The 12,772-nt window shown below is 66.5% G+C and overlaps 2 protein-coding genes and 1 long non-coding RNA gene across 11 annotated transcripts in view; 2 read left to right on the top strand and 1 right to left on the bottom strand.

Annotated features, from left to right (window-relative positions):
* ENTREP2 (endosomal transmembrane epsin interactor 2) overlaps nt 1-3,272 on the top strand; it is a gene marked incomplete at its 3' end in the record, with an annotated part of 47,096 nt that extends 43,824 nt beyond the window's left edge. For both annotated transcript variants that reach the window (XM_080651617.1, XM_080651618.1), the window contains 5 exons: nt 447-607; nt 1,331-1,466; nt 1,924-1,999; nt 2,073-2,270; nt 2,995-3,272. In XM_080651617.1, the coding sequence (XP_080507743.1) occupies nt 447-607; nt 1,331-1,466; nt 1,924-1,999; nt 2,073-2,270; nt 2,995-3,272 (849 nt within the window). The remainder of the gene's footprint in view (nt 1-446; nt 608-1,330; nt 1,467-1,923; nt 2,000-2,072; nt 2,271-2,994) is intronic.
* A 3,245-nt stretch (nt 3,273-6,517) lies between these two features.
* The window catches only part of APBA2 (amyloid beta precursor protein binding family A member 2), a 44,887-nt gene continuing 38,632 nt past the window's right edge, over nt 6,518-12,772 (bottom strand). For 6 of the 8 annotated variants that reach the window (XM_080651610.1, XM_080651609.1, XM_080651608.1 and 3 more), the window contains 5 exons: nt 11,498-11,683; nt 10,251-10,430; nt 9,547-9,759; nt 8,640-8,759; nt 6,518-7,589 (listed from right to left, as the gene is read on the bottom strand). In XM_080651610.1, coding sequence (XP_080507736.1) covers nt 7,032-7,589; nt 8,640-8,759; nt 9,547-9,759; nt 10,251-10,430; nt 11,498-11,683 — 1,257 coding nt within the window. In that variant the 3' untranslated portion in view covers nt 6,518-7,031. The remainder of the gene's footprint in view (nt 7,590-8,639; nt 8,760-9,546; nt 9,760-10,250; nt 10,431-11,497; nt 11,684-12,772) is intronic. The other 2 variants (XM_080651614.1, XM_080651615.1) reach the window with 1 other exon arrangement.
* On the top strand, nt 7,583-11,358 carry LOC308239060. The gene is made up of 6 exons (XR_013959679.1): nt 7,583-7,722; nt 8,006-8,326; nt 8,510-8,782; nt 9,566-9,780; nt 9,925-11,214; nt 11,247-11,358. It is a non-coding gene; the product is annotated as an uncharacterized lncRNA (long non-coding RNA).

The following is a 12,772-nucleotide window of genomic DNA, read 5'->3' as shown; positions in this document are numbered from 1 at the left end:
GCCACTGTGGCCGGCTCTCCTGGGACCCACAGGGACCTTCACGAGGCCTGGGTTCAACGGAAATGCGTGTGGGTGGCAGTGCTGCACACCTATCGGACAGACCAGGACGGGTGGGCCCTGATGAGTGAAAAGCTGGTTACGGCCCTGCTGGTGGCGCAGTGGTTAGAGCACCGGCCCACACACCACAGGGTGGTGGGTTTGTCCCCAGTCCCGGTGAGTATGTGTGTGGGAGGCAACCAGCTGATGTGGCTCACCTTCTCCCTCCCTTCCTCTCTCTCTCAAAATCAATTTTAAAAATCAAAAGATAAATAGAATAGAATGTGTGTTTAGCCGCCAAGGCCCAGCAGTTTAAATGACGTAAGTCCCAAACCAAAGCTCGTGTAGTTAGCTCACCCACACCCAGGCCACACAGCTGTGCCGTCACTGTGACCCTCTCTGCTTTCCAGTTCCTTCCACACAGGGCGCATTCCACCAGCCCTGCCTGCATGACCCCGCACGGCACCATCCTCCACCAGACGCTGGACTTCGATGAGTTCGTCCCCCCTCTGCCGCCTCCCCCCTACTACCCTCCTGAGTACACCTGCACGCCCACAGCTGAGGCCCACAGGTGGGTGCGGCCGCCGATGCCTCGGGGACGGGCTGACGCAGGGGAGGTGGGGAACGATCAGCAGATCGGCAGATGCAGGGGCAGAGGCCGAGCCCATCTTCAGCGGAGAAGCTGGGGGCGGGGCAGGCCATGAGAGCAGGTTGGTCAGAACAGCGTGTGGGCGGCGGAGGGAAGGGTCTCAGAGCGAGAGGGTTCTCTGGGGCTCTCTCCAGGGACAGAACCAAACCCAGCAAACGAGCCACTGTTGATAGGAGCCATCGGTAGAACGTGGAATTGCTGGTTAAAGATGGAGTCAGCTGTGGGATCGTTTTAATTTCAATTTTTTAAAGTACTTTTTCAGAGAGAGAGGAAAAGAGAGGGAGAGATAGGAACATCCGTGATGAGAGAGAAGCGTGGATCGGCCGCCTCCTGCACGCCCCCTGCTGGGGATGGAGCCTGCAACCCGGGCGTGTGCCCTGACCGGGAATCCTAACCGTGACATCCTGGTTCCTAGGTCGACGCTCAACCACTGAGCCACACCGGCCGGGCTTTCATTTTAACGGACAGAGCCATTGAGTTTATTGACAATGGTGTTATCTTTCCGGAAAACAAAAGCTAAACTGCTGAGCAAATTAGGCTCTTACTTCACCAACACGAAGAGTATCCGACCCGGGGAAGCTGACAGCGAAATGTCAGCCTTTGGGTGTTCCCCCCGGGGGTGACAGGCGGTGTTCGCCTCCTCAGGGGCCTCCACCTGGACTTGGCTCCCACCCCGTTCGGCACCTTGTACAACGTGGCCATCAACAGCCCCGGCCTGCTCTACCCCGCGGAGCTGCCCCCGCCCTACGAGGCCGTGGTGGGCCCGCCCCCGCCCAGCCAGGTGAGACCCGGCCCGGTAAACCGGCTCCGGACGGGGCCTGCTGCCCGTGTGGGTCTCTGTCTGGGCCTTTCAGTGAGCTGGTGGGACATGGGTGGAGAGCAGGCAGCAGGCCCAGAGGGCAGGACCTGGGACCCAACCCAGCATCTGTGCCTCTCCCCTCGGCCCCCCTCAGGCGTGTCTGAGCCCAACAAATGTACTTTTCTCCCCTCTTCCTGCCGTTATAAATGTAAGTATCTCTATTGATCTCAGAGAGGAAGGGAGAGGGAGAGAGAGATAGAAACATCAAAAGTCACAGAGAAATGGCCTTGAGTTTGACCAGGGCGCCCTCCACCTCACACCCCAGGACTTTCGGGGGGCATGGGGGAACATCAGTGCCCGCCTCGCAGTATTTCCTACGAGAAGGTGGGTTCCAAGTCGCCCTCCTGACCGGCCCCTCGCTGCCTGTTTCTGGCTGTAGGTCCCGAGCACAGACCAGCAGGGGGCCCAGACCAGGTCCCGGGACCCGGACGCCTTTGCCGGCTTCTGCGCCCAAGGTAACCTCACCCGTCGATTGGAGATGAGATGTTTATCCCTTTTTTTAATTAAATATGTTTTTACTGGTTTCAGAGAGCACCAGCCGCCCAGGCTCCCACAGTGGCACTGTGCCGGGCCCCAGCCCCCTGTCCTCTGATAGCCTGCCGCCAGCCCGGCACCCCAGCCTCACATCCCCCGGGGGCCCCAGCCTGGGCACACGGACACCTCCGGGCCCTGGCCGCCTGGCCCGCTCCACCAGCGACCCCACCGTGTGCTCGTCCGGAGCAGCAGGTACGGCCGCCCCGCCCACCTGTGGCCCGCGTGCTGCCTCAGGCCTGGGGCCTGGGTCCAAGGCCGCCTGGGAGCCCTGCCCGGGCCACAGGGACACATGGTCTGCTGTTTGGGTCCCCGAGGGAGGTGGACAGTCTGGGGCCCCAGCTGAGCCGCCAGCAGGCCCGCTGCTCTGCCCGGGACGGGAGGCGGGAGTCTGGGGTGATGAGAGCCACCGGTGGGGCGGCCAGGCCCCAGCACAGCCTCCGGGCTGCCCACCAGCTCGGGCCGAAGTGCCGAGCACCAGGCTTTGACCGTGAGCCTTGCGGGCTCCACCCGGGACTGGCCGGGCTGTGCACTCCCCCGCCAGCATCCCGGGGATCTTGTCACATAGATTCGGCCTCTGTCCTCCCCTCCTGGGGCCCACCCGCTGCCCCGGCTGAGCCCTGATTCTAGCCGAGGGGACGGAAGGAGCTCAGCCTGAGGCCCTTCTCCCCGGCCGCTTTGCTTGTGCCCGTCCACAGCCCCCAGCCGCCCCGCTAGGTCAGTGCCACCTTAGCTCGGAGTGGAGGGGCTGGGAGGGACCAGGAAGCAGGGACGTGCCCAGTCGCCAACCCGGGACCCAGAGCTCCCGGCAGACGCGGATCGCTGTGTGTGTCAGCTTTTCCGAGATGCACGGGGCAGCGCCTCCGGTGTTGTTGGGTTTGGGCTGTTTTCACACGTCCCCTTTCCCCTCGACTTTCAGTCTCCCGGTCTCGCTCTGCCATGGCTGCCTGCGCCTGCCGACAGCAGCCGTCCCCACCCGGGCACCCTGACACCTGGGAACCGCAGCGGCACCCGGAGCCCGAGGCCTCGCCGTCGGTCGCCAAACAGCGGCCGCGCTCCGTGGTGGACAGCAAGGCCCACGCGGGCACCGGGGGCCTGGCGGCTAAGTTTCTGGGGCGCTCCAGCTGCCCCCGCTCCCCCGCAGAGCGCCCCGTGGAGGGGGCCGTCTTCAGCGCGGCCGTGCTGGACCGGGTGTGAGCCGCCCAGCTGTGGGCGTGGACACGGACAGGCTGGCGTCAGAGGGGCCGGCGGGAGCCGTGCTTGGGGTGGCTGCTGGCCCCTCCCAGGGTGAGCCAGTCCATCGAATCCTTGGGGGACACACGTCCTGCCCAGCCCAGTCACACGGAGGAGGACCGTCGTCTCGTGTCCAGTGGGAAGCCTGGTCTTGTCAGGCACGTGGGCTCGCACTGACCGGCGCACAGGAAGCCAGTGGCAGGCGACTGTCGAGGATGAAGACGCGACGTATTTCCCAGCCCAGGTTCCCCCGATTTGGTTCCCGGACGTGGACAGAGGTGGCATGGCGGATGAGGCTGCTTTCTCCTGTCCTGGGCCCCGCTCTGCCCGCAGCTGAAGGGTACCGTGCGAACGCGCAAAGGCCAGGCGTGGCAGGGGCTCTGTGGCGAGCCCCCTCTCCCAGCCCTCCCCCCGTGGTGCCTCGCCCCAGCGCGCTCTCCACTTCTACCTGGTGCGAGTGCCACGGAGCAGACACTGTGACTGAATCCGTAACAGGAAGCCCTTGGGATGAGCCACTACTTCCCGGTTTTCTTGGATCTGCCCCCTGCCCGCCCCCCGCCTCCTGGACTGGCCTCGAGGGTGGTGGTCCGGGTCCCCCAGATCCGTGTGTCTCCTGAGAAAGCACGTCTCTGCTGGCCCAGCCAGGCCGTGGCAGCCATGTCAGCGTTGGGAGGACCCAGGTTGTCAACCATATCTTTGCAGGACACCCCTCTGTGGGGGGTCTGCAGGAGCAGCCAGGCAGCTGGGGCACCTCCGCAGCCACGGCAACACCTGGACCCACAGCGCAGCCACCAGCACCTGAACGGCCAAGGCCCCTGCACTGGACGAGGCCGCGGGAGCCCACGGGCCTGGCGTGAGGAGGACTGGACGGGCTCCGGGGTGCTCCCCTCTGCTCTGTGGTCACGGCGGCCGACCTGAGAAGGGGAGCCGGGTGTCCAGCCCAGGAACAGGCCGGGGAAGGAGCCGTGTGGTGGTCAGCAGTGCGCCAGGATCGACTGGCCGCTGCGTCCTGCCACCGAGCGGAGGTTCCAGCCCCGCCTCCGCGGACAGGACCCCCGGGACCCTGCAGGTGAGGGGCGAGCACCTCGCGCAGACTGCGCAGCGGGAAACCTGGTTCTCTCCTTTTTTAACTAAATGTGCGGGTTCACAGGCTCACCAGCCATCTCAGACGGTGGGTGAAGAAAATGGGATTTATTTACGGGAAGGGGCTGGGGAGGGGACGTGCGAACGGAAGGGCTGCAGGCACCGAGCCCGGGACATGGGGCGGCGTTCCCTCCTCACGTGCCGTCACCGGCGGGAAGCCTGCTGCCGGTGGGTCTGGGCCCGAGCTGGTGGCCTGGAGTGCGGCCGGAATGCAGGTAAGCCATCAGGCGTTCTAGGAGTTTCCATTCCTTGTACGACCCTGGTGTCCCGAGGGACTTCCTGGTGCTTGCCCTCCTGTGGCGAGGAGCTTACACGTGGCATGAAGGGCTGTCGCCCTGAAGCCCTAACAGGTAGGACCACACAGGGCTCGGGGTGGGGGTGCTTCCACGCTACAAGGTCCGTCTATGGCCCGTGTGCCCAGCACCCCAGTCACATCTTCTCCCGTCACCGTATATTAGGACCCCCACCCCTTGCCTCTGGCAGCTGCCACACCGGGTTTGTGTCCCACACAGGAGTGAAAGCGGACGTGTTTCACTCAGCACCGTGTTCTCGGGTCCGCCCATGTTGTGATGGCACCATTTCCCCCGGCTTAGGGCCGAGGAGTGTGCCCAGTCCTCGAACGGGGGCGCCGGTGGTTTCCACGTGCCGGCCGCCGTGAATGCTGCTGCCGTGGACAGAGGGGCGAACACGGGGTTTGGAGTTTGGGGGCACACGCCCAGGGGCGGGATTGCTCGTCGTGGGGTAGCTGTTCTCAGTTTCTTAGGAATCGCCAGACTGCTTCCCCTGGTCGCTGCACCATCCGCGTTCCCACCAGCAGGGAGCGAGGGTCCCCGCTTCCCACAGCCCCCCGACTGGCTGCTTGTCCTGTTGAGAATGCCCCCCCGGCAGCGGGAGGTGGGAGCGCCGCAGCTTTGAGCTGCATCGCGGGTTTCCGTGTGTCGGCTGGGAGAGGGCGCTCTCTGGCCCTCGGCCCCTTTCTGACGGGCGTTCGCTTGGCGTTGGACGAGTTATTCCTCTTTTGGAAACCGCCCCTTTGGCGGAGCTGCTGTTTGCAAATAGCACCTCCCACCGGGTCGGCTGCCGCTGTGCCTCCTCGTCACGCCCTCTGATGGGCAGCTTTTCAGTTTGGGGGGACTTCCCTGGCCTTTGGGGCCCGGTCCATAAGAGGCTCCCTGTGACTGGCCCCCGAGTTTGGTACCTGTTTCCTTCATGGTTTCGGGTCTTACCTGCAGGTCTTGGATCCATTTTGAGTTAACGTGTGTACGTGGGGGGGCACTGGAATCCCGTTCATGTGGTTTTCTCAGCTGAGGGCTTCGCTTGTCCCCCAGCCAAGTTCCTGTGAGGGCTTTCCAAGGGGCCCCCCAACATCTCCAGAGCAGCCCCCCATCTAGCCTCTGGAGGTGGCCTTTACAGCGTCTCTGGGGTCGCGGGGTCACAGTGTCCCTGGGCCAGGCCCTGGGGGGGGGGGGCTCCAGGCACTGGATTTTTTTGTGTGCCATTTGGTGCACCCCTCCCCGCACCTCACTGTTAGCCGTGGGTTTCCTCCCCAGGTGCTGTTCAGCCCGTCCTGGGCACCACGGGGAGGCGTCCCTTCCCTCCAGCTCCTCCTGTCGGCTTCTCCTCCTCCCGAGGGTGTGGGCCTCCCTGACAGCCCCCCCACAGCCGAGGTGGGTCCCCTTGTTCAAGGTCCCCAGGCTGACAGGCTGGGCCTCCCCACTCCAGGTGACACCGGACTGTGGCCCCAGAGAGAAGCCGGGATAGGCTGCAGGAGACCCCAGGTGAGGAGACGCTGAGGGGGTCCGGCTCTGTCCCACTCACTCACGCGTGCACCCCTCCCAGGGGACCCCAGGTGGCCTCTCCATAGTCAGCAGCCTGTCTCCCCACTGGGAAGAGGGGGAGCCAGGTGGCCCGTCACCATCGCTAACCCTCCCAGCCCCTGGCCGACCTGGGCGGGGAGAGGCCAGGAGGGACGCGAGTGGCACCGGGTCCCGTCCTGGGGCCACGGGGCAGCGTGCAGAGGTGAGTGCAAGTCTGGCGCCTCCGTTAACACACCAGCCACACGGGGAGGACGACGTCAGGTTTATTGGGTTCAGCGAGGCTTCCTAAGTAGCGCATGCAGCACATGGCACGCCGTGCCGACGGGAATCCGAGCGTAGTGGTTAGCGGGTAAGGCTTCTTATCACAGTGTATCTCCCGGACACGCGCCGTCGGCCAGCACGGACCTCGGGGGCAGGGCTAGGCTGGGGTCACCTCCACCCGCCGGGATGGCTCGCCGGGAGGCGCCTGGCCCCCAGGAGGGGCGGGGCGAGGTTTCTGTGTTTTGGGAAGCACGTGTGTGTAGACGGGGACTGTAGAGGGGCCGATGCCCAGGCTGCCCGCCTCGTCCCCGGGAGGAGCGTGGACAGGTGAGGACGGGCAGCAGGCGGGTCACCGGAAGCCCTCGGTCTGAAGGGCCTGCGGAGGTGAGGTCAGCCCCGTGGGGTTTCTAAGGATGGAGTTTGATGTTGTGGCCTCGTCCTTCCTTTACCTCAGCAACGGCTCCTCCTCAGAGTCCATACAATCGTGTCTCCCCAGCGTCACTTACAAGGACGTCCCGAGAGCAGGGCCTCCCAGGCCCCCATCCCTGCCGCCCCGGGAGCTTGCTGTCGCCGGGACTGGCTCGCGCTCGGAGGACAGACTGCACAGCACAGGTACACACACCTTTGTCCGCCGCGATGAGAACAGATCGATGCGCACACGTGGTGGCTCTCCTTGGAGGAAGACAGCCCTCGTCAGGGGAGCGTGGGGTCCAGCCTCGGCTCCTAGATGTACAGCGGGGTCTCCTGGCCCGTGAGGAGCCGGAACATGGCGGCGGGCATGGTCTTCATATGGATCTGCCAACGAGAGAGGGGCTGAGGCCTCCCCCCTACCCGCCCCCCAGGCCTGGTGCTGCCCCTCCCGCACAGGCTGAGCAGGCGGGACAGATGGGGGGCACTCGCGTGGGGCCTCGGGTCTCACCTCCCCGACCGAGTTGGACAGAGCCTGCACGATCTTCTCGTGGGCCGTGGCCACCACGCTCTGCCCGTTGATCTCGATGATGCGGTGGCCGACGCGGACGCCCCCTCGCTCGGCGATGCCGCCCCGCATGAGGCTGCAGATCTGAGCACAGACAGTCATCAGCTCGTGGGTCCCGCCACACCGCCCGGCACGCCTGCCCCCAAGACGGGAAGGCTGCCCCCAAGACGGGAAGGAGTCCACCTGCAGGCGCTGCTCGATGGCTATCGTCTCTGAGGTTTTTACGTCTTTTTAGGGGTCCTCACACCTGAGGCAGGGACCCCGCCTGCTGGGGTTTGGGGGCAGGCTGCCCTTCTCAGAGAAGGCGGCATCTCCCAGCTGGAGACTGTCGCTTGGTGGGTGGTGGTGCGGGAAGAGGAGGGGGGACCCATTTAGAAAAAGTGACACTGGGTCGTCCAGGGCCTGTCGGCCACCGGCGCACTGCGCTGTGGGCGTATTGAGGCTGAAAATGGAAAAGGCACTTGAGCAAGACTAACTCCGACGTCGGCAAACTTTTCCAGGGAACCTGGCTGCCGGGCACAGCCGTCCCAGCAAGACGAGAGACGGCTGGCCTTTGGGGCCTCGCGTGCACGCCCCGCTACAGACAGACCCGACGGCCCACAGAGGCCACCACTTCCAGCTGGAGCCTGGGGGCGAGTGGCCGCACCCCCTGAAACGGGACAGACCACGCCATTCCCTGCCCGCCCAGCCTCAGACACAGCTCCACTTCCTGGTTCCTGCCCGGACCGACGGACGGACCAGGGCCCCGCAGCACATGCAGCGATGGGACTAGACAGACGGCCACCCCACATTCATGCGGCGCGAGTCACAGCAGCCAAGAGGTGAGGCAGGTTCTAGGGGTGCTGCCACAGCCTCCGCCACTGACCCCCGCGACTCGGGAGGAAGTGCTGGGCAGCAAGGCGGCCCTGACACAAGGGGCAGAACCGGCAGAGCCCAGCCCGGCCCCTCCCAGCTCGGGGCCCCGCCCGCAGCAGGCAGCGAGGGGACGTTCTCTGCCTTTCTAGGAGGGTCCCCTGAACCCAGGGCCGCTCGCTGTGGTGGGAGTGAGCTCGACGCTGCTGCGGGGCCGGGAGGGGGCTGTGCCCCGGGCGGACCTGCGCCCAGACCCCAGCGTGGCCGAGGGAGCGGACTCACAATGCCGTTCTGCACGCTGAAGCCCAGCTGGTACTTGAGGTCCGGCCGCTTGATGAGGACCGTGGTGACGGGCGGGCAGCTGACGATGTTGAGCTTCACCTGCGTCTGGTTCTTCAGACCCTGCAGAGCGGGACAGGAGCCGGGTGAGCAGGCGGCCTGTGTCCCTCTGGGGGGGGGGTAAAGGCGTCACCCACCCTGACCCGGGGGCCGGGAACCCAGGTGCAGGGTGTGCTGCGGCCTCTGCGCCGGGCAGAGCCAGATGCCAGGCTCGGTGGCACTGTACAGCCACCAGCCGGCCCCAGTCACCGGGCAGTGCCGGGGGGCCCCTTCCTGTGGGGAGGACGGTGAAGACAGGAGTGCCTGGCTCAGTGGGCGTCTGCCGGGGTCCACGCGAGACGGGGCCACCGAGAGCCAAGGGCAGCTCGGGCCCGAGAACGAGACCCAGCAAGTGCCCAGGTTCTGGGAGGGCGGCCAAGCCTCCCGACGGCTCCTCGGGCCAGTCCTCGGCCCGGAGCGGGTGGGTGGCCGCACACAGCCCCTCAGAGCTGGTGGCCCAGCGCCCGGCACCCACAGCCCCCGGCGGGAGGCTCCACTGGCTCAGGCATGTCCCTCGTCTCTGTGAGGTCCCCCACCCGGTAGACACTCTGCTGGGCCAGCTCCTGGGGTCAGGCTGACGAGGGGGGAGAGGTGTCCTGACCACGGTGGGCGGGGACAGGCCACAGCGGGGCCGCCGTCCGGGGTCCCTGAGAGACCCATCCACCTGCCCCTGTGGGGCCTCGGGCTGCAAGCAGCAGGCCCACCCGCCCTTACCCGAGCCCTGCCTCCCAGGACGGGTCGGTTGCCCTACACCTCCAGGCAGCGTGGGGCAGCCCGCGAGCGGAGGCACAGCCCAGGCCCGTGCGCCTACCTTGATGATGCCCTGGCAGGTGGCGAGGGGCAGCCCCACCAGGCTGGTGCCGTCGATGGACATGATCTGGTCCCCGATGCTCAGCTTCCCCGAGCGGGCGGCGGGGCCCCCGTTCATCATGTTGGCCAGGATCACGGTGGGCAGGATGGAGCCCCAGCCCGACTCCACCACCACCACCCCCAGGATCTCGCCCTTGAGCTTCTCCAGCTGCAGCTGCCGGAGGGAAGTGGAGGGGTGAGTGGGGCCACGTGGGGCCCGGGGCTGCCACCCCCACCCCCACCCCTGGCCTCCCAACCACCCTGGGAGCAAAGACCCTGGACTCAGCCCTGAGCCTGGTTTGCTTTTGCCTAGAAAAGCCCTTTCCTTCTCTCGCTTCAGGGTCTCTCTCAGGAGCCGCCTGTCACTCATCCCCTCACAGCGGCCGCCAGGGCCTACGCGCCCCAGGGTCCCGGCTCCTGTCACAAGAGCCCCACGTCTTCACTCCTCGTCGCTCCAAACTCCCGGGCAGAGCACCCAGCACCCAGGTCCCCCTGCAAAGCGGCCTCCCACCGCTCAGACCCCCGGGGCTGCGCGTGGGCAGCGCAGCAGGAAGGCCCGCTTCACGGTCGTTGGGACGGACGGACGTCGTCAGCGCTTCGCTCCCAGGCCCCTCCCCTCCCCCAAGTGCTCAGCTCCTGGAGGCGGAGGCGGTGGCGGGCGCGCACCTCCTTGCAGTTCTCCGAGTTGGAGAAGTGGACCAGGTCGTCGTTGTACATCTCCTGGGAGCTGACGAGGTCGCTGTACTCCTTCTGGCTCAGGTCCTCGGGGTTGATGCCGTTGGCGCGCAGGAACTCCTGGTAGGCCACGCTGAAGGCCTGGCCGATGGACTGCGCGATGAGCTGGGCCTGTGGGGAGGGCACCTCAGAGGGCCGCCTGGAGGGCCGCGGCGGCGCTGGGCACGGTGCCCACGGAAGCCTCAGGGGAGCTGGGGCCCTTTCTGCTGCCAGAACCTGCAGGCCGGGCCTGACTGCCCACCGGACGGACAGTGTAGGGCAGGCCCAGCGTCAATAAAGGGCAAACCTGCCCAGCTGCCTGCTCATCACCATGGTGACCACTGCTTCCTTCCCACCCACCGCCCCCCAAACAGGGACGCGAGCCCTGGGCGTGTCCCCGTCCTTTCCCCCGGCTCAGAGCCTGCGGCCGAGGGGCCCAGGGAATCCCCGGCCTGGACTCGCCCGAGAGCCTTCGGAAGCCAGGGGCTGCCCCGCCCCCCGGAGGCCACCCCTGCATGTGCTGCGGGCCCCCTCCCCTCTCCCCTCTCCCTTCTGGAGCCCTGTCCCCGACTGGGGGGGTAGGGCTTAGGACCCGGCACATAGGGGCTCCCCGCTCCGAGGGGGCCCAGGGCAGCTGCTTGGGCCCAGCACCTTCATCTGAGCAACTCGCCTACCCTGCCGGGGAGACGGAGGCTCCAAGAGCCACTGGTGTCCTCCCGCCGCCTCAGGGGCTCCTCTGCTCAGAGCCTCCGCCCGGCCTCACCCAGCGGCCACCTGGTGGGCCACCCTCTGGGCAGCTGCAGGGTGTCCCCTCACCCCTCCTTCAGGGCGGACCACACGGCAGCTCCCGGCAAGCCCGTGCCCGTGCCCCTGCGGGCCGGCACCGGAGCCTCCTCCCAGGCCCTGCCGTCCCCAGGCCCTGCCGTCCCCAGGCCCTGCCGTCCCCAGGCCCGAGCCCCACACAAGCGCCCTCCTGCCCGGCCCTGCGTGCGGTGGAAGGAGGCGGCACGGGGGCACGTTCAACGTCTCCTCCTGGAAACGGGCCGGCCCACCCCGTCCTCGACAGGAAGCCGTCGGACCTCCCCGTGGCTCCAGGGCCCCGAGGCCCTCGAGCAGCAGCCAGGTGGCCCCCCACCTGCCGCGTGTCCCCCCGGAGCCTGCGGGCCCTGCCGTGTTGGGGCCGCGCGGCGCTCACTCACGTCCTCGGACTCGAACACGTGGCAGATCATCTTGTACTGCTTCTTCCCCTCGGGCGCGCCCGGCGTGGTCTCGATGCAGTCCTGGGAGGCCGCCCGGGGCATGCGCCGCCGCGCCATGAGCACCACGATGTTCCCGATGTCCGCGATGTAGGAGATGGTGCGCAGGGCGTGGTCCATCATGGTTTCCTGCAGGGAGGGTGGGTCAGGGAGCGCTCGGACACGCCAGGAAAGCACGCTCCAGCCCGGCCTGTGTGGCTCAGTGGATAGAGCCCCGGCCTGTAGGCTGAAGGGCCCTGGGTTCCATTCCTGGTCAGGGCACAGGCCCGGGTTGTGGGCTCGATCCCCAGTGGGGGGGCCTGCGGGAGGCAGCCGATCCACGATTCTCTGTCATCACTGGTGTTTGTCTCTCTCCCTCTCCCTTCCTCTCTGAAATCAATAAAAACATGTTTAAAAAACAAATAAGTGGGTTTTGTTTAAAAAAAAGAACGCTCCAGCCCGTGGTTCCTTGAACCCGACACACGTGATGCCAGGGCCGGACCCCTCTTGGCCGCGCCCCCTGGCAGCCAGCAGCACCCACCACCTGAGCAGGTTGTGACAGCCAACAGGGCCCCCCGCCATGGCGGATCACAGCGTCAGGTAACAGAGCGGGAGAGCAGTGACTCACGGCCAGGGCCAACCTGCCTTCATTCACCCCAAAAGGACACTCTTGGAGCAGGTGCTGGGGGCTCTCATCCCTGGGGGAAGCCCACACCCCTGGGCCACGTCGGGGACACAGCAGCTCCCTGACCCCACGGATGGGCCCTTGGAGGGCCTGTCACCCCAAGGAGGCCGCACACAAAGGCCCTTTGTCCTCTCCCCACAAAAGAAAGTGTGTTTCTCAGCCTCCCAGCCTCCCCTCCTGCCAGGACACTTCCCAGCGGTGTGTCCCCCTCGGCTGGGGGTGGGGTGTACCCACAGGGGCCACGTTTCCGGGAGGGACACGGGAAGGGACGGGGGGCTCCCCCCACCTCCCCATTCTGGCCCCTGTCAGAGCCGCCTGGTCAGCCTCTCGGTGTCAGAGATGTGGTCCCCCCACTTCCCAGCTCATGGCAATGGCAATGGCAGGGCTGCCTTCCCCGGGGCGGGGCCCCAGCACGGCCAGCCCCTCCCGCCGACCGTCCACGTGCGCCTCCCCAGCCCCTCCCGGTTGCTCCTCTCGAGCCCCGGCCAGCACGTTACATTTCTCCGTCAGACAATTTCCTGCCGCAACCCTGCAGTCACCCTCACCGGCACCTG

The sequence above is a fragment of the Plecotus auritus genome, assembly GCF_963455305.1.
Source record: "Plecotus auritus genome assembly, chromosome: 15".
NCBI classification, from domain to species: Eukaryota; Metazoa; Chordata; class Mammalia; order Chiroptera; family Vespertilionidae; genus Plecotus; species Plecotus auritus.
This window is presented reverse-complemented; position numbering and strand designations above follow the sequence as displayed.